A 26,324-nucleotide genomic window follows, 5' to 3' on the forward strand; every position below is an offset into this window, starting at 1 on the left:
TGTGCACAGGAAAGGAAAGATGAAGGACTGTCAAGTTCAGCATCTAACTAGCAATGTGGCTCTGAGAAGCTAATTTCTGTCCTTTCAGCCTCAGTTGCTCACCTGTAAAAGAGGAATGATAACACCACACTTGCTTGGCTGTTCTGAAAGACAAAGGCAATGTGTGGACAGAGACTGCTACGTGGAAGCATTCGGTAATGGTAATATCTACAAAACAAACTGCTTTATCACTACCAAGATGAACCTGATGGAAGTGTTACCACTCCCAACTTTTGGAGTTTATGTCCCATCAGAGACACCACAGGCATGAGCAGCCTGGTTGCTAAGATCAAGCCACTTTTTTTTAAACTGCTGCCAGTTCTATCCAATAATTGTTTAAAAATAACTATTTCCAAATGACTGTTTGAAAGAGTTGCTGCCTCTAGATTTGACTATACATGGTCAAATACAGCTTAGTAGAAGGAAGTTAAGTACATGTGGAAACTAGACACTCCAAACTCTAGAACTGCCTGGTAGCAGCAGATACACCAGGCATTCCGACCCAGTGGCCACACATGTGTTAGCAAAGGAAAGTCTCTAAACTCAGGACTAGCTGTCACCTGTGTGCAGGGAAGCAGGGAGTCAGGGGCTCTGCTCTGCACTTCTGTTCTCCCCTCAGTATCTAATTCTTCCCTGAAAGAAAAGTCTCAATCTATTAGAGCAGACGCTTCCTGTGCTTCTCAAACATACCAAAAACCTGTACATGGTTAAGCCAATTCCTCAGCAAAAAAGTTACAAAGAACATTAAAGAGCTCACATGAATATAGTGGTTTTCGATCCATTTAAAAATCACTCAGCTAACGCACTTAGGAGCTTCTAATCTACAATAATGAGTAACTTTTTCTTTACCTCCATCCAGTTACTGAATGAACACATGCGCGCACACACACACACACACACACACACTTCTTATAAAGCAACACAAAACAATTGCTAGTAAATTTCTAGTATAAATGTCTGCAAAAATTAAACTACGAGTACTAGTCTAGGGCCGGCACTTCTTATTCCTATTTTTACTCACAAATATTCAAACAAAGATAAAATTACTACTAGTATGGTATTTTTTGAATCAAGTTATCTAGTATTCTATCTCAAAAGGATCAAAATTTGACACTGGCCATCCCTGCTTAAAAGCAGTAATCTAGAAGCATCTTTGAGGGACAATGCCCTGCTTCTGGACCACAGAAGAGGAATGAATGCAAGGTCAACAGAACCGTCCTTTAGCCTTACCTCAGCCACTCTCCGAGCTGGGGATGGGGAAGGTTAAACCTCGGTAACTCTGGACTTAAGAGAGTAAAATTCCAAGGTACACAAGTGCCTCTAAGACTTGACTACAGCTAAATTCTTGGCATTTTATCTTCCTCCTCCCCCAACTATTGGAATGTCTACAGCTTAAAGCTGCTCATTTCTATCCCAAGACACAGACAAAGATAAAGAACTGTGCAATCAGAAATAGTATAGTAATTTAACAAGTAGTGGTTTCCAATTTTATTTGTCTTTATAATATTCATGACACAAACACTATTTTGACAAAGTATTTTGTCCCATAGTAGGGAAAACAAACAATGACATGTCTGAAGGCCTCTACGGAGCAATCACTTTCTCGTCCCAGCTCTATTCCCAGCTTACTTTCTGGGCAAAAATCCTCAAAAAAGCAAATGCCCAGGAGAAGAAGAGACACATGGTAGAATCCCAGAGATAAAAATGATTCTCTGGCTTGGGCATGGGGGTGAGCAGATGTCTGCAGAGGAAGCTTGTTCTTAAACAGTCAGCAGACCCCAGAAGGATGCAAAATCTTAGCAAGTACCTGTCATTTCCAAAGAAAGGCAATCATCCAGGTCCTCTGTGGCCCATCATAGTCTGACCACCTGATACAGCTCACGGTGGAGATACAGGCAGGGTATGAGCAAGGAAAGGACAAGGCTATGATGTGTACATGAAAGCACTTCAACCAGATCCTCTGCAGAAGGCTAACTCTGGCACCAGAATGGAAGAAGTCCAGAGGGAAGAGATGGGAAGTGGGACTCAGATTTTAAGGGTAATGGACTTTGTCAGGCAAAAGCTGACAGGAGATCTGACCCAGGCAGGAAGGGGCTACAGACAGAGTTCAGAGAGGCAAGCACTGTGGAAAATCTGAAGACCAGGTTTTGTGTGTGCTTTGGGGATGTGGTCATGATTTCCCAGTTATGTCCCACAGTACAGGGGCTCTTGAATGGGGAAAGGAAATACTACGAAATACCCTGCAGTCTCTGGATCCAAAGGTGTCACTGCTGGAGAGGACTGATAAAACACAGCCTGTTAGGATTTTATTTTATCTCATGATTCATAAGAAAATCCTGTCAGTGAAATCAATAATGACAAACACATTTCCTAGCTCATGTGTTTCAAGATGTTTTGCTGCTTTTCAAAGTGCAGTGGTGTAAACAAAGGGCATGTAGGTGAATGGATGCTGAAGAGTAACAGAAAGCTAATTTGCACACAAATCCTTCTGAGAATTGTAGGATTGTAAAAAGATGAAAAAATAAACACATAGTCAAGAAAATGCTTTCAAAGTGTAAATCTGCAGTACTGCTGAAAGGTATTATTTTTCTGCAGAGTGAGATTTGTATTCCAAGATCGATGGTATACTAGTTATCTAAATGTCTCTCACAAAAGTTCCAATATCATTTTTCATATAGTGTGGAAAAAATGCTCAGAATTGGCGATATTTGTGTACCTTTTTCTTTTTTTACTTTGAACACATAAACCTCCACCAAGGATCCTTTTTGTTTTGTTTTGTTTTTCTCTCACACTTGTTAGGCAGGTGCTCTACCATTTGAGCCATGCCTGCAGCCCTTTTTTGTGTTGAGTATTTTTGAGATAGGTCTCAAGAACTATTTGCCTCAAACTTCAATCCTCTTGATCTCTGCCTCCAGAACAGCTAGAATTATAGGTGTGAGCCACCAGCGCCAGGCAAAGATCCATTCTTCCTCTTCAAGACTTTCACCTTGAGCCACCGGCCCAATTTTTTGTGATAGGGTTTTTCGAGATAGGGTCTTGTGAGCTGTGAGCCAGGGCTGGCTTCACACTGCAATCCTCCTGACCCCTGCCTCCTTGAGTAGCTAGGACTATACAGGCGTGAACCACCAGTGCCAGGCTAAGGATCCATTCTTAATATTAGCTGATATAAGGAAATGAAATTACATTAGGGACAAACAGGAACTCTGAATGTACATTCTAAATACTTCTGTTACTCAATTCCTTCACAATTAGCAATCTTCAGGTATTATTTACATAAATAAAAATGCATTTTAAAAATAAAAAGCCCACTATTTTGTCCCTAAGAAACATCACTGCACTGAATTTAAACTGGCACTGAATCCAAAACCTATAGTGCTGCATGCCTTAAAGGCAACTAGAACTTAAATGACCATAATATTATATATCAGGACATTGAAAAGGGAAAACAATGTTAACCTGAAAGTGAATATTTACTACAACTACCTAAAAAGTTTTCCAAATGAATTGTGAGTTGTCAAATAACAAGCAATGCTTTCAAAGTACACAAGAGAGTAGAGTGTTGTTTAGAACTGAAAGAAGTTGCATGAAGAATACAGACACTGTCAACAATCCTGCAGTGAGCCTACTAAAAACCAAATTAAAAGAAATTATGGGATGTTACAATTTTGCTACTGTACTAACAAAAAGCACCTGAATATCAAGACCCATGTGTTTGATATGTTTTTAAAGCAAATAAACTCCTAGCACACTCTTCAACTGGCCAAGGTGAGTGCCGACACTTAATACATCAGTAACAACAATCCATGCAAATCTAAACTGGATTACTATACTAGAACCCCAGGATTCTTTTTGTATTTTAGAAGACTATGCATTCTCTTGAAACTTCATATTAAAATATTAGCATACATTTAGCTAACCCTAATATACTTGCAAAAGTCACTGGTTAATTTCCCTAAATACATGTGAGATTTAAATTTCAAAACAGAGGATGATCTTTTGAAAAGCTGGGAAACATTTAACCCAGCATTGCTCAACCTTGAGCTGTAGCTAGTTCTATTTCCAAGCGGGCAGTCCTGTGTGGGTAAAATGTTCAACTGCATCCTGGCTTTTGCTCTCCAGAAGCTCACAGCTGTGAGAGTCAAAACTGTCTCCAGACTAACAAATGTCTTATGGTAGGTAAAGTTGGTTAAGAATGACTGACAATTGAATCTGGAACCACTACCAAACTTTCTTGAATCACAGATAATGGTAATTCTCATTTTAAAAACTGGAAACCATTACAAACCGATAATATACAAGAAGTGGATCCACTCACAAGGCTAAAGGAGTTGAAAATACCAAGCCATCCATAATGCCCTCCGCTACATAATTACTGGTTTCTTTGAATGACATCTCAGTCTACAACTGCACTTCCACACAGAGAAAATGATCTACAGCCACAGCCACAGCCACCACACACCCACACATACCCACAACCATATTCTCCTATGGTCATTCATTGGAGCTGCCCATTGGTTCCTGGGTCAAAGTTCAGTAGTCACCACTCATCGAATCTCACTGGATACCTTCCATGCTGACCTTACAGTCTATAAGAACTCTTGTACTATGTGTTCTGTGTTTGATTTTTAAGACCATTTTTCATAAATTTTGTCACTACTCTTATTATTTTCACCTTTCTTAGAAGTATCCATTACACAAATTCTCTTGGGATGCAAATCAATCACATTATCTATCCAAATCTAAATCTCATTTCATTCATTATGATTACCAATCTCATTTCATTCCTTGACAAATATTTATTGAGTGGCTTCTCTATGCCAGACACTATTCTTGAAGTATATCTAGGAATACATTTGGGATAATGGTGGTGGGGGAAGATCCTGACTGAAGGAAAAGGGAAGAAGGACCAAGAGTCAGAGGTCCTGTTGAGCCTGGGGACTAGAGTGGAAGTGGCTAGTTCCCCGTCCAGACCTTCCCTATGAGATAATCAGGTGATGTGGAAACCCTGCTTCTCCACCTTTCTCATAAGCAGAACAAAAATCTGTCTTCTCTGTAACTGACTTCTACCCTTCCTCCATACAAGTGCTCATATCTACTATCTGCCTTCTCAAACATCACCACTACTTCATCTGTCAGCTTCTTCAGATGCAGCAAAGGATCCTGCTGCTGAATTTCTGTGTTGCCCAATAATTATCACTGTCCTACTTTGGATTTTCAACCCCAAATGTCAAAGACCTTTAAAAAAACCAGGTTCAAGGACTCCTCCCTCTGCAACTAACTAGATGACTTCTGCCACTCCTCCTGAGTTACCACTTAACCTAATCACCAGTTGATATTTCACTTAGGCTTCCCATGCTAGAACTCTATTCTGACCATTTTAAGCAACTCTACCAAAAAGCTTTCTCTGCAAGGCAAAAGAAATACCTGTGCTCACTGACACAGTAACAAGATGTCTTTGGTAAGCAAGTTATGAATCACAACTTAAGTAAATGAGAAAGGTAGAACTAGAAAGAATGCAAAATGCTCCAGTAGATAGATATCTGAGTCTTAGGTGAAAACCACCATTTACCCTGTAATAAGCTTAAACTCCTAATGGCCTCTGGATTTACCTCAAAAGCTCTGAGTTTGGAGGCAATTTCTTCAAGCAAATGTAGATCTTTGGAAAGCTTGGCCTTCAGTCTGTTCCACCTTTCCTGGGCACCATCAAGTTCTTTTTTATACATTTTTTCTACATCAGGAAGCACATTTTTCTCTAAAGCCTTTGTTTCTTCTGCAAGTTTACATAATGGGGGTTTTTGATTCTCAAGGATTTCATCCAGGGCCTAGAAAAAAAGTTTCAAAAGATTAAAAACAGGCACAAAAATGCATCTGTACAGATGTAATAAGAAGGGCTATATGCAGGAAATAAAGGCATTTTATCAAAAAAGAATTGTGAAAAACTCATGAAAAAAAAGACCTAATCAAAAAAGTTAAAGCTTTCCCTTCATGAGTTCTGTGTGGGCAACATAAATGTATTCTGCACACTCAAAATCACTGAAAAAGCACACTGAGTGCGTCAAGTGTGCACTGTCAAGGCTTGGTCTTTTTTTAATCTAAAGAAATAGTGTATTAAAGGCCACTCAATTAAGGACCTTAGATACATTTTATTCAATGCAGAATTTTTTAAATTATCAACCCAACCAATAATCCTCATTTTATAAGAGATATTTTAGCAGATTATAAAGATTGTAAATTTCATGCAAATTATAATAATAAGAGGAAATAAACATTTCTTCTATCAATACTTAAGAACTATATTTCCTCTTACCTAAGGTCCTACATTAAGGTAATTAACATTCAAAAATTATAAGAAATTTCTGAGCCAAGCATGGTGGTTAACACCTATAATCCCAGCTATTCAGGAGTCAAAGGCAGGAGGATCTTGAGTTTAAAGCCAACCTGGACAGTTAGTGAGACCCTGTCTCAAAAACTGAAATAGAAAAGGGCTAGGAGGGTGGCTCAAGTGGTAGAACACTTGCCTAGAGCACTTGCCTCCGCTGGATTTCCCAGAACAGCAAAAAGAAAAAAAGAAAGAAATTTCTAAACCAAAGATGACCATTTTTTTTTTTTTTTGTAAATCACTAAAGAAAAATTCAAAATACAAACTATCAGAAATGATATATATTACCTTTTTTTCTTGCAGGGCCTTTTCCACCTTTGTAAGGTCATTCAAGACATTCAGAGATGCCTGGGCTTTATTTTCTAGATCGTTTAACACATCTTTCAGTGTGTTCAATGTTTCCACATATGCATGTCCTGGTTGGTTCTTCAGTTCTGTTTATTTCAAAATACTTTGAGAAAATAATGCTAGGAACCTCATATTATTATCTGTACTATCAATCTGCATATAAAAAGTGAACTCTAATATACAAGTTAGACCCCATGATTAAAAGTAAAAAGAAGCTCTCTGTTAGTTAAATAGGTCATTCTGCTGGCATTTCTAAGAGACAGACAGTGACTTCATTCCTGCGGATGCTGGTGTTTGAAATATTAACTCACTATCATTTCTCTCCATTTTACCATGATAAAATGTCTCTATGAAACCAGAATGACAATGTCCCTTTTGTCCCATGCAATCTCCTCTTCCCCAACTGCTACACAAGGAATAAAAGAAAGCAAAGAGGCTGCACCAGTCTGCTGTGAGCTCCACATATAGACAAACCCATCTGCAGAGTGGCAGACACTGTAAGGGAAGCATGCAGCCAGGCTGTCACAAGTCATCTGAGGAACAGTGTCTCCTTCCACATCCAATGCAAGAATCACACATAAGCAACACTTGTGCAGAGAGAAAGTGAGTTGTATTTGCAAGACAAAGAGGTGAAGTCAAGTAGCCACTAAAGTTAAATGGACAGCCGGATGATCCTTTTGAGAAAGAGGTCCTCCTGAGCAGTTATGTCATTCTACCATAACTGGTTTCCTTGAACAGATGTGTCCAGTGCCTTTCCAGAAGAAAAACAACGTGACACACTTGCCTAGCAGGCACACATTCCTAATATCCTTGCATTACACAATCCATGAGTGCAGAAGTAAGGCAGTGGTGAAGGTACAGCTTTTAAATATGCACTGTCTGTACAGAATACAACACAAGCCCCAACTTCAAACGTGGCATAAGAGGAAAAAATGTAACTTGATGGATGTGCTTTCAAAACCTTTAACAGTTAACTTTCCAAAATAGGTTTATTCCAAAAGTAAGAACTCACTAAATATTTTCAGATTTTAGAAAGGGAATCTGATTCCTTTTAAAAGGGGATGGAACTGCTTAAGCCTTAACCATTATGAACAAACAGAAATTGACAATCATTCTTTTTAGTCTTACTGGGAATGAACAAAGAAAGAAACAGTGACTGTGTCTCCTTTTAAAATCTTCTGAAAGGCTGGGGTGCGGCTCAGTAGTAGAGTACTTGCCTAGAATACACGAGGCCCTGAGTTCTATGCTTAGCACCACAAAACAAAGCAAAATGAAAATCTCCTTAAAAACAATCATTTTATCCTATTACCACAATTTCAGAGCATGTGAAAGTGCGGGTATTTTTACAATGAAGCGTGAGCCCAGAAGACAGTCTGAATATACTTTAAAATCGTGAGCCACACAGACACTGAGGAACACAGGCCCAGCGAAGCTGGTACAACACACGGGTACACAAAAGGTCTAACATTAGGGGCAATTTTAAAATTAAGGCAAACTGAAGAAATATTACAATCAAAATCGAGAAAGAAAACCTTGAGCAAATGGGTTTACCATTCTGTAACTGCTGGTGATGATCCTCTAAGTCCTCCTGCAGAGTCTGGAAGCGGCTTAGAAAGCCATCCAAGCCCTGCTGGACAAAACCTGGGACAGAAGGCTGAGACGTCAGGGCTGAGCAGCTTGCATGCACCCTTTCAATCTTGGGGTGGAGGCCAAGGAGCTCTGTCAGTTCTCTCTATGGAAGAGAAAATTGGGGTCATGTGGCTCTATGAAGATGACCTTCCCACAAGAAGTGAATCAGAATTGACTTAAAGCTCACAGTACAAGAAGCACCCTCTTTAATAGAGGGAGTTGAACTGACCAAAATAACAGTATACTCAGAGCTGAGATATGTGGAGGAACCTTTTGGAACACTGACTACAGAATTTAAAATGAAGGACAGACTGTAAAATAGGTCCTGGTGGGGGGAGTACTTGTGGGAGGGAGAGGAGTGAATGAAAGGGATAAAGGAGGGTGAATATGATGGATGTGCTTTGTGTACATAGATAAAATAGAACAACGAAATCTTTTGCAGTTGTTTTAGGTGGCTGAAGGCATGAAGGGGAGATGGTGGGAGTGAACTTAACCAATGTACAACGTAAGCACATTCGCGATGCATCCCCTCTACAACTAATATATGCCAATAAAAATACTTTGAGAAAAATACATAAATAGTGAGCAACTGCCAAGATATTTTCCAAAGCAGCCCCATCATTTCACACTCCCGCTAGCAGTGTGGACAGTTCTGTTCTCTCCATCTTCACCAACACTGGCTATTGTCTTTTGGTTACAGGTCTCCTCGTGGGTAGGAAGTGGGCATCTCAGTGTGGTTTTGATTTGTGTTTAGCTAACGATTACTGATGTTGAGCACCTGGTGAGGGCCTCTGCGGTTTTGTCCCTCCATTCTCACTGAAACCAACTCATTCTTTCAACAATGCTTAACACTATCAATGATTCCCTTCCTCTTGGAATTCCTTCTTCCCTAGGCAGGCGGCACTTGCAATCTCCGGATTTGGTTCCTTCCTCAGTGTTCCTGACCTGCATCCTGCATCTCTTCAGGAGCGCCCCCCTGCTCGGTCTTCAGTTCTTCCCCACTCTATTCTGATTTCACAGCACTTACTTCTATTTGAAACAAGTCACTGACTGACTTATTTGTTTTTCTCATTGCCTACTGGAATAGAAGCTCTATGGAGACAGGAACTTTGTCTTACTCATCACTGTATTTCTCATTCCTAGATGAGCATCTGGCAACAAATATTTTTAAAAGAAGAAAAAAAGAGAAGCACACTGTTTTATATAGAAGACAGGCATAGAATGCTTGCGTGATCTCGGTGTTTGGCTCTTTACCTGACAGGAATCTTTCAAGTGTGACAAGGACTTCTGGGAAGATTTGGAAAAGCGCGTGTGCTGCACCCACTCCTCCTTTGTCTTCAGGATTTTCTCAAGCTCATCGAGCTGCTTAAAATAAGCATTTATGTCTTCCTGAAGCTGAATCTTTCTTGCCAGACCTTCCAGGTGCTGAGATATGCTCTTCCACTCTGAGGAAACCTTCTCCAGAACATTTTTTATTTCTTCAGTGGAAAGACCTTCTACATGAATAGAAAAATAAGCAGACACTTCATATAGTATCACAAAACTTGTTTTGAGATCGTTCTATAACACAGTAAAAAATGAGGCCATGTCACATATAACCGTCACACTCTTGTCCCTTTCAACACAACAACCACAGATTATAAAGACATACTTAAAAATAACTAAATCTGTTTTAACTTCTAGACCTAAGGGAGCTTAAAATAGCATTTAATAATGTGATCTTGTAAGGCTATCACAAAAACACATCAATTACTTCCTCTTCTACAGAACATGTTTCCAGACCTGACATCCTCCCACTGCTTCTTTAAAATCTAAGCCAGATTATAAACAAATTGTCTGACTTCGTCTGGGCCTCTGACATCAGAAGATATGCCTACTTTCTTAAGAATAAAAAGACAACTAGCTAGTAAACTAACTCAGGTCTGGTGACCAAAATACATTGTCCTATGAACTGCAAAATAAATGACCAAAATTCCTTTTACTGGGAAGCAACCAGGTACGTGAAGGAATGTGAAGCCAGCAGCCAGGCCCAGGAAGCACCAGCAAGCCTGCTAGGAATGCTGCACACAGATAAATACCAAAAATACCAAAGCAGTGGCAAGATTAGTTTGGAAACACATTCCAAAAATGCCATTACCTTTTTTTTATGGGAATCTCATAATTGTGTTTGCGTCATATTTTTGAATGGAAGAGAATGTTCCTAGAAATGATAAATTTCTATGTATAGCAATAGGCCTTTACAAAGTCCTTCCCTTGATATAAAAAAACCATCAAATCCTTTTGGATGGCTATGAGAAAGTGTGGGAGATCAGCAATGGGCTCTTTACAGAGAACACATGATAAGAAGGACGACAATAAAACAATTCTGCTTTGTATACACACACAATCAAACTTCAGGGTAATGAGAGCTTAAACTCAAAAAAAATGACTTGGAAAACAAAAGGTCACTTGTGATCCATAGACAAGGCAACTTGAAATTTTTTTATAACACACTGTATTCACTGCAAATTAGAAATGCAAACACATCGGGACATGATTTGGATAGATCACCCATCAGCTGTACACTGTCACACAGGTAAGCAAATATTAGATGTATCCAGAACATTTGCACCCAAACCATGTTCACTCATTCTGGACAAACTATCTGAACAATGGAGAAAGAGGCTGCACTTGGCAGGTCACTTCCATTCCAGGGAGACACAGGCAGAATAATATCAACTACTTCATTTTCAAGTCAGGGTAACTTATGCTGAACAAGGAAGAAAATTAAGCTGGCAAATAACATTGCTGAGATGGAAAATTACCAGCAGTCATCTAAAAAGCTGGCCAGAGGTTCTCCTTCCAGGTACAGCGCAGCTGGAGAAACCTCTCCAGTTACTTATTCATGATGTCTCCTCATCCATTCGTTGTGCCCCCTCAGACTCCCTCTAAACATTTAAATCTCCCTTCTCTAAGCCTGAGATACCGTTGGCTACAGTGATGTCAATTAATGATTAAAGTACACATCACATCTTAAAAAAGGAAATCTGTACATTTTCTTTACAAATAATTCTTTTGTTCCCAGAGCTCCAGTTATAAATTTTCTATGTCTATGGAACACTCAACTCTTCCAAATCAAAAGTTAAAATCAGTAATGATTAATAAAAGCACTTCATTTTGTTAATCATCTAGAAGGGACAACAGTCAGGCATGGTGAGTTATACCTGTAACCCCAGCACTCAGGAGGCAGAGGCCAGCCTGGGCTACAAAGAGACCTCATCTCAAATCACAAAAAAATAAAAACATTAAAACATAACAGGGACAACATGTAACATATTCCTGCTGCTTACTCTCACTTTACACTTCTTAACCTATCTCTGCTGAAATCAAGGGAAACATTTACAGAACATAGGACCACCACAGATTTCATAGGTTCACAGCTTAGCCAGCCATAATGGGTGTCAACGTGTAAGGCCACATCACACAAGTGCCAAACTATTACACTAGCTGACAATCTCCAGGAATAAGATAAGCTCAACCAAGAAAATTGGGCATAATGGCCAGGAAGGCCAAATGAAATAAATGATTTCATTTTTTAAAACATGCTGATGGTTCTGAGATGTCACAAAGCTTCAGTCAAATACATCAGGCAGGAAGGCCCTGGCAGATGTGTCCGAGGTTGGTTTCTTGATGGGACTGTCCTCGGGGAAACAATAACATGGTTATCTGACGTCTGTTTTACTGGAGTTCAGTCATTTATCTGCATCCCTACGTAGGTAGAAGTAGGATACATTTCACTCTGTAGAAAACTTCTTCTACATTAATTATTCATGTTCTAAAGTTGAACTCAAATTTCTTGGGAGGGGAAAGGAGAGGTAATAACCCAGCTGTGCTTCCACTTCTGTTCAAAACAAGATGTGATACTGGAAATTTAGAATAACGGATAAAATGGGAAGGCAGTAGGTAACAGAAAAAAATCTAATCTTTCCCTCATTAACAAAAGGCAAACAATCCCCCCAAAAAGGTGAGAAAACTAAACCCAAAACACACAGACTCTTCTCAGATCAATGCCCCATTTCCCAGCTTCCTAATGCATCCTAAAAAATGTTAATAACAGAAAGTCTTTTAAAATAGAATTATGATCTTTTAATGAATCCATTTCTAGTTCTATTAAAGCTCAACAAAAACCAAGGTAATGCAAAATATAAAAGGTTTCCTACAAAGCTGGAGAAGGATACATTAGGTTACCTACTTCATCCCTTTACAAAACCAAGGTACCTTACATCCCACCATGTTGCACTTAGCCCCTGTGAGTAGCAATTTCACATGAATTCGTTTCCAGAATATGCATGTTTAGGACCTGCCTATTCACAGAAGAGTTTATTGAGCAAAAGCTAACTTGGCTAAAAACTCTCTCAATTTCTAGACATAGAAGCCAAAAAAACATAGTGTTCCTTAACTCACCCAAAGACAGGAAACTAAAAAGGAACGGAGAACCAAGTTTGCCCACTCCACTGCCACTGTCATGACAACACAGCATCTGTCACTTCTCACCAGGTAGTCTTTCCTTTTGATTTCACTAATTCTGTCATACTAATTCTGTCTGTCACCTAAGAGTTGATGTAGAAGTAAGGGTAAATTCAGTGGCAGACTCAGGAAGTCCGGGTCCCAAGGAAGTATACTGAGGTAGAAGTAAAGAATCTATAATTGAAAGTAACATAGATTTACCACCCAATTGGAAAAAACCTGCATTTCTGGAGAAATCGTGGTCTGTTGTTGACTCTGAGTCTCTTCAAATAAATACTTGAATGAGAAAACAACTGGGGTGCCCACACCCAGGACAGCTAAGACAGCCTGCTACAGTGAATTTTGAATACACATACTATTGTATTTATCTGTTTTTTTAAAGGAAGAAATTAGCCTTTTCTAATAATGCATGGATTTGCAATAACATATTTTCATAATTTAAAAATAACTGGACATGTATTGGATACATATATTGAGATATGCTACATAGTTCTTATCTGTGTGTGTACATCTCCAACACAAACACAAAATAAGCAAACATATGTTTTTGAAAGGCTGGAGGCAAAAATAATCGAAGGGTTAAAAAACATAGAAGAGAAGTTTTCTAGGATTGAGGAGAGTAACTGATTCAAAAGGGTAATGAGAGAACATGCTGAAGAGATGAAAGCATCTGTATACTGATTCGTGTGCACAGGTTATTCAGGTATGCCTGTTTGCCAAAACACACAGGTAAGTTTTACAGACTTCAGTTTTTATCTCAGAAAAATTATTAGGGTGAGTAAAGGTATAAATAACCCAAGAATGCGAGAATCTCATTCGTTGTCAGAGTGAAAAACTTATACAAGGAGATTCGCTACACTATTCTGTTTACTTTGTATGCAGTTATGATTTCCAAAACAAGAAGTACAAAAATAAAGTTTGAAAACTACTACTTTGAAGATGTTTGTCAAACCAATATTCCTGACTCTGCCTTGGTTGTCTGCAGGGTTGGTCAAGGAGAGCGGTGGCAAACCCCAAAGCACCTCCATTGTTAGAATAAGGAAAAGTGACCAAGAAATGCCTTTCAAAGTTAGAGGGAAAACCACATGACAAACTGCACAGTAAAAAAATACTCATCTTTGCACTCCTCTGAGTCACTGGGGACTATGGCAACGAAAAAGTTCTTCAGTACAGGTAAATATTTCAAACACATGTACTATCTTACCAAATTTAACTATAAAAATCACTATAGCAAATTTGTGTCATGCACTGGAAGTGATCAAAAATGAAACACCGTAAGTATATGACCCTTAATGGAACTCATTTCCCAAATGTTGCCAAAGTAAAATTTTCTTTTGGTACTCCCCAATATAAAATCCCTAAGGAAGCAGTTTTTAAGTCTTCCTCACCACTGCATTGTAACTGCTGCTGAGGTTTCAGGGTTCCTGGTTCCCTGACCCCATGTGAAAATGAAACGACTTTGCTTTATCTGTTTTTAACAATCGGCTTCAGTATAAGATTTCATTCTTCAAAAGATTCTTCTGCTTAAAAACAATTTTTGGAGGCCAGGCTTGGTGGGTTAATCCTGTAATCCTAGATACTTGGAAGTTAATAGATTGGGAGGTTTGCATTTCAAAGCAATCCTGGGCAAAAAGTTCCCAAGGCATAGTGGCATGTACCTGTCATCCCTGCTATGCAGGGAAGCACAAATAGGAGGACAGTGGTGCAAGTCACCCAGGCAGAAAGTGAGGCCCTATCTCAAAATAGACAGTGTAGCAATGGCTGGAAGAGTGGCTCAAGTGACAAAGTGCCTGCCTAGCAAGTGCAAGGCCCTGTATTCAAACCCCAGTACCACAAAAACAACTTTAAAAAATAAAAAAAATTTTATAGCAAAAAAGAGGGTTGGTGTGTTAAATGTTTGATAGGTCAAACTGCAAATGTTATTCAAGGTCACTATCTAAAAAATCTTGGGGAAAAAAAAAAAAGGGTCTCACCTTTTCCCATTTGGTCCAAAAGAATTTGTCCAGTTTTGTTTAATTCATCCAGCCGGGGGCTTTTCTCTGTCTGTTCCTTTTCTAATCCCTGGAAATAAAGTCCCAATATCAGAATACTGAAAACTTTTTTCTCAATATAGTGTTAATGTTATTTTAAACTTTTATGTTTATTATCCCTCTCAGTTTTCTTTAGGTAAGTTTATGTATAAGAATACTACCAAAAAAATTACAAAATTCCAGGACACCCTCCAGCACTCCAGAAAGGAGTAAATCTGAAAAAGTAAATGTGGAAAAACAATGATGACAGCAACCATATTACTTTAGTCTGTTGCTGAAGTTGTGGCTCAGTGGTAGTGTGCTTGCTTAACATGCATGAGGCCCTGGGTTCAATCCCCACTACCACACAGATACACACACACCCCCCAAAAAAAGAAAAAAACAAAAAACCCTCAGTTTCTTTTACAATGACAAAAAAATTTACACTGTAATTAAGAGTTCCTATTAAGAGAAAAATAATTAAAATCAGTGTTCTAGATCTAGGATATGTGTTCACAAACACAGCCTGAGTATTTCACATCATAAAAATAATGGTTTGAGTCAAAACACTGGCCATGCTATGACAGAGACCACTGAGAAAAAAAATTATCAAGAAAAACAGAGGGCTGGTGGAGTGGCTCAAGTGGTAGAGTGCCTGCCTAGCAAGCATGAGGCCCTGCGTTCAAACCTCAGTACCACCAAAACAAAAAAAGAAAGAAAGAAAAACAGAAATATGTTGACCCTCAGTATTACTTTTGGCATTATAAACTCAAATTTATATATTACCTATATATAATACACACATAATTATATAAAATAATGAATCTAAGGCAAACTTCAAGCACATTTCATACATAATTTTTAAGTGAAGACAATAAGTAGAGCATTTTGTTCTTTACATTTGAGGAATGGTTCTTCATGTTTGAGGAGCCATCTCTTAGTATCTGGAGACAAAATCTTTGGAATAACACAAAGTCATAACTTAATAGGATTCAGGTAAATATAAATGAGTTTTAAAAATAGTAATAATGACCGGATCACCTTAATGAAACTAAACTAAGGTCAAGGTGAATGAGACACACAAACCTCAGTCCTCAAGAAGTATCCAGTCACTAGTAAGCAATGAAAAGTAATAGGTGATAAGAAAAGAAGTCTTATGTGCTAATTCCAGAAATTCACAGGAATGGCTCCTGATCCAATCAAGAGTAGGGTAACTTTGGAGTATAGCAGTGACCATGCTTTTCTAATAATTAACTGGATCAACTGGATAACAACTGGATTCCCTACTGTATAACAACTGGATTCTCTACTGTATACCTCTATCACTGAGGAGGAAAAAAGAATAAGCAATCCTGCTCCACACCGGGATCTGATGACAGCAAGGCTGATATTTTAGAAGCTACCTGCGGTCACATTTATTTCACAGGGAGCTTTTGGATTCCATCACCTCTCAATGTCAACAACAAATCTAGCCTGATAAAATATTTTATTCACTAGAATATTTGTTTTATGTTTTACCTTCAATTTCTTTTTCATTTCTGAAGTCTCTTGCATCTTCTTGTACTCTTTTATCTCTGCATTCTGAATGGCTGTCTTTGATTTCAAAATCCAGTTCAACAGCTCTGCACTTACAGCATCAAACCTGATTTAAAATTCAGATGTTACCATCTCTCATCTATATTCTTCCGCTATTTTACTTGGCTCAAAAAAGAATGACCCAAATGCCCATCACACATGTGTTTTCAAATAATCCCCCAAAATGGCAACTCAGAAATATAGTAAGCACACAAAATAAGATCATACACTTACAATGAAGAGTATGAAAACAGTATAATACTATAATATTATAAATAAGTGAATAAAATACATAAAATTTTTGAACTTTACAAGGAATCACTTGTATTTTTTTTATAAACTCTTATGATAATGAAAAGCAGGTGTGGTTAGAATTCAGAAAAGTTCAAGTACAAACACTCATGAATACGATGTCATCTTTGTTCAATATGTCAGGCACTGGGCTGGACTAAGATCAAGATGAATTAGATACAAAAATCTCTGTCCTCAAGGAGTGTCCAGTCATTAAGCAATGAAAAATAATAGGTGATAAGAAAAGAAGTGCCAGGTGCTAATTCCAGGAATTCACAGGAATGGATCCTGATCCAATCATGGGTGGAGTGACTTTGGAGCACAGCAGTGGCCATTAGTAGCTTTCCTTCCAAAGGGTCATGTTTTGCAAGCGACAAATAGGTGTGTCTGGAATCCCAAGTACTTACAGAGAAGGATAATTAACAAGGAAGCCAAGTCACAGGACCAATTACAAAAAGGCCCAGCAGGATGTGTTAAGGGGTTAGGACTCAACCAAAGAGCAACTAAAAGCCAGTGAAGGGTTTTAAGCATAAAACTGATAGGATTCTGTGCATACTTTTCTGTTCACTAGGAGACAGAATTCGAGAGGCAAGTGCAGAGAAAAGGTGACAACAGTTACAAGAGTCAGGACTCAGACAGGGAAAGGGGGGCAGAGGAAGAGTAGACAGATTCAAGAGGTGCTGAGAAGGCAGGTCAAAGCCACAGTAAGAAAGAAGAAGAGGAGCAAGAGCCATTGGTCACCGGGCAGAGTCCAGCTCCATTGGGAAGAGTCTCGCGTATATTATTAACTCAAAGAATGCTGACTGCCCTGTGAAGCACACATTATCATCGCTTTCAGTGCTGAAGCAACTGAGCTCACAGAGGCCTGAAGTAGCTGTCCATTCTATAAGAAGTGGCACAGTTGCTGTTCTCACAAAAGCAGTTGGTCCTCTTAACAAGCATACTCCCCACAGAGCTTATCTACGGTAAGCAGCAGCACAGGTTGTATGTGCTGATTCATTTGGGAAAATTCACTTAATGTGTTTCTAGCAAATTATGAGTAATTACCCTTGCATTGAGGTAAATGTTCCTTGTAATATGTGATAAAACAAAAATTCTGAGATGTCCTAAATTTAATTACAAAGGTCTAGCAATGAGGGAGTCAGAGATAAATGAAGTTAATCAGTTAACTTCTACCAACCAAAACCAACAGGAATATTCAACATTCCTATTAAAACCCTGGCTTAACAGCTGTGCTGACCTGACCCCACCACCCCAAGCCCAATCAATCCATAAGCAGAAAGTGCTTGTCTTTACAGACAGCCGTCATCCCACTCCTCTTATCTCAACGTAAGTTCAATGTAAATAACTTATGCTTTCTTTCTCCAAATTTTCATTATAAAAATACTCCTCGCTCTTGGATCCACAATACCTATTTCTAACTGCTATCTAAGCTTACTGCTAAAAGTTCTGGAACTTGTCCCAGGGCCTGGTCCTGTCTTGCTAGCATTGGTAACAACTCAGTATGCCCTTTTATTTCAGAGAAGCCGGGGTCCAAAGAGCTTTGGTGTTCCACTCCAAAAGCTCTTGGTCATGTGCCACATGACCTACCAGAGCACAGTCTTTCAGAGAAGAGGAAGGCCATGCAAAGATTGTGGCAGTGGGGAAGAAAATCATCCTTATTCTGTGAATGTGAAAGTCTAGAAAGGGCTGGTGGAGTGGCTCAAGTGGTGGAGTACCTGCCTAGCAAGCGTGAGGCCCTGAGTTCAAACCTCAGTACAGCTTTAAAAAAAAAACATCCAGAACAACAAACCTACTAAGTTGGTTATTGGGAAGTTGAGGTGATGAATTATGAACTTCAGTGTTTTGCCTCCCCTCTCTATTTTTTCCCTAATCTTTTATTTACTTTTGCCTTCCCTCCTGGTCTTTAATCTTTTAAGGATCCATCCTTTTCAAGTGATATTCTCTGTAACCCACCTTCCTCAACTCCTTTCGTGTGAATTGGCTTATAGGACCAGCAGGAGAAGAGAAGGGACCAGAGAGTAATGCATGGGGGGGTGGCATGTGATCAAAGTACATCATACGCATGTATGAAAATGTCATAATATGACCCATTATCTTGCACGATTATTATATGCTAATTTTTTAAAAAGAATTGCTTCATTAAAAAAAAGAAAGAATGCATACACTGCCACCAAGATGTGGAGATCCACATCCACTTTAAAGCGTGCTATGGGGTAGACAGATCAAAAGGAACTAACAGCACAAAGGAGCCAGGAGACAGGTGCAGTAGCATACATGTTCCATTATTGTCCCCAAGTAACAGCTGACTACAGTTAAGGTTTCATGCACACCTCCCCTCACATCACCGTCTTGGCTCTGATGACAGCTTATTAGGTAAACCACACCCCATTTCCCTGTTTTCACAGATGCCTTCTCGTTTCTTGGAAAACTTCACAGTTATGCACACACCCTTAAACCCTAGCCATAAAAGTGCCTAAGACCAGGGGATCAGGACACTGCTTGAGTAAGCTGCCTGCCCTCAGTTTCCTTTGGAGACATACTAAAATGTTACCATCACTTATTCTTTTATAAAAATTTAGCTTTTGCTTACATAAATCTGCTCTATTAAATACTCCTCCTGTGCATCTGCCCCAGAATTTTCTCTTTGGCGAGACCAAGGACTTGCTATCCTTTCCCCTGATGGACTGAAAATACGAAAAGATCTGGAAAGAATATCACACTAGGAATAGTTAAAGATACTCTGGGCTTTAAGATGATGAAAACAAGTATGAGCTGGTGTTCAAACCCCAGTACCACCAAAAAAGAAAACAAATATGAAAGCCATATTCAAATATTAACTGGGTACCATTTCAAAAAGAATATATTTAGCTCTACACTGCTCCAGAAAAAAGAATGAGCACACATGGGCAGACTTATAGGGGTAGAATTTAGGCATATGAATAACCTTTCTATAGACACTCTTTTTTTTGTTTGTTTTTTGACAGCACTGGGGTTTGAACTCAGGGCCTCACATTTGCTAGGCTGACACTCTTAACCGCTTGAGCCACACCATCAGTCCTTTAAAAATAACCCTTCTAATAATCAGATTTAACTGCCTTCAGCTATAATGGACTGGAGGAACTCAAGCCTCAATTTGTCCAGGGATTAACTGAAGGAATGTCTGCCTAATCCAATCCTGGAGTGGGTGACTGTGTCCCTCACAAAGGTTTGTTCACATCCCTCACTCTACACTTCCTCCTCACTATCTACCCTAGAACACAAACTAGAGAGACTGGAGAGACTAGGGTGCCTCTCACGCACCCAAGGCAAAAACAAATGACTGAATCCTGGCCTGTGATACCAAGGGAGCAGTTTGCTGAGAAGACAACAGTGAAAGTTAAAGCAACCATGTTACAGAATCTAAGGTCTGGAATCTATCAAAAACCTGGGAGACAGAAAGTGGTACAAGGAAGCAGGTTTATTATTCAAGACCTGCCTGAGGACAGTGGAGAAGATACCCCACCACCTGCAGCTCAAATCTCCTCTTTGCAGGGCTCAGAGAGTGTGAAGGACTTTTGCTGGACATAAGGGGTGACAGTAAAGCAATGAACAGAAAGTCCCTGTGCTGGGTGGGGACTTTCTCTTCTTGAAAGTCTATGTGGATTTCCACCTCCTGGGACCAGTATTAGCATTTTCTTGTTTAGATAAACCAATTAATGAGACTTGTGTGGAAAGGATGGATCACTTTTATCAGGGAAAGGATGCAGAGGGGAGGCAAAGTTAAAAAAAATTTTTTTAAAGGTTAGAGAAAAAAAAAAACAGAGAAGGGGGCCAGGCTATTTGGGAGGTAGAGGTAGGAGGATCAAGGTTCTAGGCCAGCCTTGGAAAAAGCACAAGATTCACTGAAATCCAAACTAAAAACAAAAGGACTGGGTGGTATGTCTCTAGTGGTAGAACACTTGCCTAGGGCATAGGTTCAATCCCCAGTACCAGAAAAAAGAGGAAGGGAAGGAGGGACGGAGGGAGGGAAGGAAGAAAAGGAAAAAAAGAAAGAAAAGGACAGAGGAGGCAAAAACTAAAGTCCCCAATTTTTCACCTCACATTCCAATTCTTCTCCTCCAAAATAAATAAATTAATGAGTTTGTTGCTCTGAACATTTTTTTCTATACCTCCACATTCACAGTTTAAATATGGTTTCCACCTGTTACAACCATAGGGAGCGTGGCAGAGAGGAAAGGAGGAGGGTGGCTGAAGTAGATCTTCCCATTAAAATTGCCCTATGGTCACCCTGAGTACTGGCCAGGCGATCCAGCTGAATTTCTACCCTCCCTACTCTCTTCACCTTGGAGGACAGGACACCACCTATAGGACAGAAGTCTCCCTTCAGGTGGACCGGCCAAAACTAATTGGCTCTATCATGCTTGCCAGTGACTAGCAGACAACCTCTAGCTTCACTGTAATCCCATCTGCATACGAAATGGCACATCCCAGCACCATGACAATTGACAGCTGCCATCACAACACTAGAAAGAACCATGAAAGGAATCAGGCACAGGTGGCCCATGCTTGTAAACTTAGCTACATGGAATGCTGAGATCAGAAGGACCATAGTTCCAGGCCAACTCAGGCAAAAAGTTTGCAAGACCCCATCTGGACAAAAACAACAACAAAGGCTGGGCTTGGTAGTATGCCCCAGTCATCCCAGGGACAGTGGGAGGCATAGAAAAGCAGAATCTCAGTCTAGGCCCACCTGGTCAAAAAAGTGAAACCCTATCTCCAAAATAACCAGAGGGCTGGAGGTGTGGCTGAAGCAATAGTGTGGCTGCCTAGCAATCACAGAGCCCTGAGTTCCAACCCCAGTACCACCAAAAAAAAAAAATCAAAGGAGCAAAAAGAAGTAGCATCAGAATTCATTCCCAGAAAATTCCTTCCCTCTATGAGCCTATCCTCCCCCACCCATTCCTTTTACCCTACATCTATAACCTCCTGCCCTATAAGGGTTGAGAGGTTGATTTCCAAGTTTATATCCCATTTCTATTCTTGGCCAAGAATAAAAGTCTCCTTCATGCTCAGTTTAGTGCTCGTAGTTCCAGAGAGAAAAAGGACCCAGTTTAGAGGCAAAACTGGAAATACTCCTCTGGTAATGACTTCTTGTCATGTGAGAGAATAATAACCTCATTGTTTAAAAAGTCACACTGGGTACAGAATTCCGTTTCTTGCAGAAAGCTCCCAATACACCACAGTTATGTCTAAGCTTCAACAGTGATGCACAGTAGTCTCTTCCAAAGCCAGCACTGGAAAGACACTCTGTCAGACACACCTGGCAGCTAAGGCACACAGCAAATGTGAGACTGACACTAATATTAGCTTGGGCAACATCTCCCTCCCATGCTGCCTTGCTCCAAAGGCAAAGGTTCCAAGGCTGCTATGTGCAACTCAGGGGACACTGGTCCTGCAAGAAGAGACTGTTCGGAAGCAGAAGCAGTCTATGAAAATGCAAATCATCTGGGAAACTGGATCCTGCTTTGTCTAACAGAAGTTAAGCTAGGAAAAACATATCAATTTTATTCAGGCCCCAAATAATTGCCCATTTACCCAAGCCCTGGGATCCTGCTGTATCAAAGGAGAATAACAGTACCTAAAAAGCAGTTGTTAGGATTCACTGCTACAGTACATATGAGGTACAGAAGCCAGGAACAGTATAGTTTGCATAAAGGAGGAGCCACAGACAATCATATCTTCTGAAGACAAATGATGGAAAAGAGAAAGGATTCCACCACTCAGTTCTCTAAGTTGAACACAGGATAAATAAAACCATCCAGGACAATGCTTAGCTCATGTAAAGCAGGACAGTCAAAAGACTCAAAGGCAGCAAACAGTTCAATAATTGACTTTCCATGATAGTGACTATGTCTAAATTTGTATTTGATTAGTGATTAATACCAGGTAAGTATTAACTATCAAATACACTGTACACAGCATTGGGTTTCTCTATTTGTTCTCACTTTTTTTTAGCTTCAATATCCACATGGATCTGTCTCTTCTTTGGGGGAGGAGGAGGAGGCAGTTCCTGCTTAGACTTTTTTGTAGTCACTTGTTCTCTTAAACGCACCGTTTCCAAGAGATCCTTCTGAGGAATCTGGGACATCCCCAGCTTTGCTATAGCCTGAGTCACCTGAAATAAAAATCATACATAGTTTTAATTTTGTATAAAGAGCTTTCTTGAGATACAATTCTCATAAAATTCTCCCTTTGAAAAAATGTACCATCCAAAGGTTTTTAGCATACAATTAGTAGTGATATAAGACCAACTCTACATTTTAACTCCAGCACCCCCAAAAAGAAACCACACCAATGAACAGCCACTTTCCAGTCCCCATTCCCCTTCTCCTCCATTGATGGACATTTGGTTGTTCCACTGTAACCATGACAAATAATGCTGCCATTAGCATTTGTATATAAAACCAACTTTTTATTTAATTCAATCAAATATTTTAACATTAATATGATTACTTAAGATTTAAAATTTTAAGAGCATTTATTTCATATTTGCCTAAATGTTACCAATTACTGCAAGTCGAACTACTGGATGTTAATAAGTATTTTTTAACATCTATTAAAATTTTCTTCAGAAAATTGAAGGGTATTTCCACGTCAATTATTCATCAGATAGAAGAAACCAACATTTTTACTTTACCCACAAGTCTTTTATTCCATAAAAACTAAAAGTAACCTGGACACTTCAATGTTTACATTATGGTACAATCACTATCCAGTTTAAAAGGTACCTGGTTGGAGGAATCTTCTAGTCTCTGAACCAAAGAATCCCATCTCTGAGTTAGCTCTTCAGAGTCACTGTTCATCTTCTTAGATGCTTTGGGATTATCAAGTAACTGGCCCACATCCTGCCCAATCTCACTCAGTTGATCCAATGTTTGACGCTTCATTTCCATGTCTTCCTTCAAAATCTAGTAATTCAGATATTTATTAGATGACTCTCTCAACAAGATTGTATCTTCCCATTCCCCAGTCAGGAAATGAAAACATGTATACATTACAATAAAATTTCCATTCCCTGAGTTCACTGAGCTAACACAGAAGACCCCTAGCTGTTAGGAGTTACAGAACAATACCCATAATCTGTGTTTACTGAGCTGTATTACCTTCCCTACCAACCACCAAGACATGGTAGACTGACACACAGACCTGACAATGCATCACTTACAGCCAGACGTCGAACACTGACACTTAGTTCCTTTTGGTCTTTGAAGCTGCTTGTCTGAACTTTATTCAAAGCCTCTTCTTTTTCAGTGAGCCACGCTTTTAACAAGCACTGCAAGTAATAACAACAATTGGAACTATATCTAGGAACTCAGTTGGTAGTTTAACTTAGTCAAGTTCCCAATTCTATAATTTTTATGAGTGGCTTTACCCTTAACCCAAGTGTAAGAAGGACTTCAAATACCTTAATACAAATAACTCAGAAAAACACCTTTAAAAACATTGTCCTTAGCAAATCAAGTTTGCATTGCCCCGTGCCAGGGTGACAGCTTTAGTTTACATATGGTTTCTGTGGGTCCCCCAAGTTTATGTGCTGGAGATTTGGCCTCTAGTTTGTGCTATGAGAGGCGGTGAACCTTGAGGAGGTGGAGTTAGTAGGAGGTCACTAAGGATGCTATCCTCAGGAGGAATTAATGTAGTTCTCTGGGTCCTCATCAGTTAGTTCCTGAAAGGACCTTTGTATAAGAACGAAACTGAGCCCTCCCTGCTCTCTGGCTTCCTGTTTTGTAACATGATCTCTCCCTTTATGTGCTCACCAATTGCCATAAAGTGCCACAAACAGGGAGCTCTCACCACAGCAGTGCCATGCTGTTTGGAGTGTCAGCCTCTTAAAACTGTGAGCTAAATAAGCCTCTCTTCTTTATGTATTATCCAGCCTCAGGAAATTTTGTTGTAACAACAGAAAATGGGTTAATACAGTAACTAAACCTCAGGGAGGTGGCTGAATGGAAATGCAAAATCTAATTACACAAGTCTCCAGAAGAATCATATATCTCTAGAGGCACCAGGAAGCTCAGAGATTGTCTTGTGCCAGCCTCTCATTTCAGAGAAGGAAAGAGAAGTCAAGTTACATGTTCAAGATCAACTGGCTGGTTAATGGCTGGGCTGAATCAAGAGTCCTCATCCCCAAAGCAAACTCTTCACAGCACCATGCAGGAAAACACCGCTGATGGGCAAACCTCAGTCATCATTAAAGAGGAAGTTTACAGATGGTTCAAAGTCAATAATGAAAGTATTTATTCTATACTTGTTCTTTAAGAATGAATGTTCTTTAAGAAGATACTATAAAGGGATGACCATGAAGAGGGATATAAACAACTGTGGCTGCACTGGGCTGGGATAATTCTCCCCAACATGTAGCAGCAAATACTACAAAAACCCTTCTCTATACAGCTGGGAGGAGAGAGAAATCTTGGTTCTGTATTTGCATTTGTATGAATTCTTTCTCAACTGTTTTATTCATCAATTTCTTTTGTAACTATTTCTCACTTCGATGTTCCACCAAAAAAAAGAAAATGAAGATTAGCAAAATCAAAGACAAATATGGATCCTATCCTTAGTCTAGTAAGGCTGATATATGCACAGAAACAACCACGAAACAAGATAGAACGAACACACACACACACACACACACACACACACACAAAGATATAATTAAATGTCCAATCAAAAGCAAAAAGTGAGTGGGAGGTTAATTTAAAACTTCAAGTGATAAGTGGCCAAAATACTAGCTACTCCCTAGTTTTTAAATATTTTTTAAATTATAAAACTAAAATTATTTCCAAATTTAAATTGTATCACTTGGTAGAAAAGTAACACCATGATTTAAAGTCCCCCATGGGCTTTTTTTTTTTTTTGGCAGTACTGGGGCCTGAACTCAGGGCCTTCACCTTGAGCCACTCTACCAGCCCTATTTTTGTGAAGGGTTTTCCGAGATAGGGTCTCACAAACTATTTGCCAGGGCTGGCTTCAAACTGTGATCCTCCTGATCTCTGTCTCCTGAGTAGCTAGGATTACAGAGGTGAGCCACCAGTGCCTAGCTCCCATTATTAAAGAAAAAAATTTAACTATTCTATGTGACTCTTTGAATACTAGGTTTGAAGTAAATGCAAATATTGGCAAAGTGCAACATAAATATTTCAGAAAGTAAAATCAGTCCATTATGTGAGTCTTAATGAGACAATTCTGACTGAAGATTGGGGGAAGTGGTGATGATTAATAATTTGTATTTGGTCAAATTTGCAACCTACTTTTTTAAAATGAGCTATCTGGTACCATCTCTACTTAACCACAAAACCTCCTACCCTTAGGTCCCCAATGCCCCCATCAACGAAATGCACTTAAAAGAAGCAGAATAGACACTGAGATGTGGGAAGAAAGCATCTGCTTATTTTCTAGAACACAGCTGTCTGGCATTTGGGGAGAAAAGTTTCTACTTCTTTATATTTTGTTTCGATGGCTACTTCTCTGGAAGGATGGAGGGAGGGCAAAGGGCCACCAGTCTG

General features: G+C 39.4%; 1 protein-coding gene across 6 annotated transcripts in view; it reads right to left on the minus strand.

The window, feature by feature from the left end:
- Positions 1 to 26,324, minus strand: part of Utrn (utrophin) — a 521,188-nt gene that overhangs the window by 321,550 nt on the left and 173,314 nt on the right. For all 6 annotated transcript variants that reach the window (XM_074072723.1, XM_074072717.1, XM_074072708.1 and 3 more), the window contains 9 exons: positions 23,984 to 24,091; positions 23,547 to 23,726; positions 22,764 to 22,933; positions 16,429 to 16,552; positions 14,875 to 14,962; positions 9,650 to 9,891; positions 8,318 to 8,498; positions 6,707 to 6,852; positions 5,649 to 5,861 (listed from right to left, as the gene is read on the minus strand). In XM_074072723.1, the coding sequence (XP_073928824.1) occupies positions 5,649 to 5,861; positions 6,707 to 6,852; positions 8,318 to 8,498; positions 9,650 to 9,891; positions 14,875 to 14,962; positions 16,429 to 16,552; positions 22,764 to 22,933; positions 23,547 to 23,726; positions 23,984 to 24,091 (1,452 nt within the window). The remainder of the gene's footprint in view (positions 1 to 5,648; positions 5,862 to 6,706; positions 6,853 to 8,317; positions 8,499 to 9,649; positions 9,892 to 14,874; positions 14,963 to 16,428; positions 16,553 to 22,763; positions 22,934 to 23,546; positions 23,727 to 23,983; positions 24,092 to 26,324) is intronic.

Source organism: Castor canadensis, chromosome 1, assembly GCF_047511655.1.
Source record: "Castor canadensis chromosome 1, mCasCan1.hap1v2, whole genome shotgun sequence".
Taxonomy (NCBI): domain Eukaryota; kingdom Metazoa; phylum Chordata; class Mammalia; order Rodentia; family Castoridae; genus Castor; species Castor canadensis.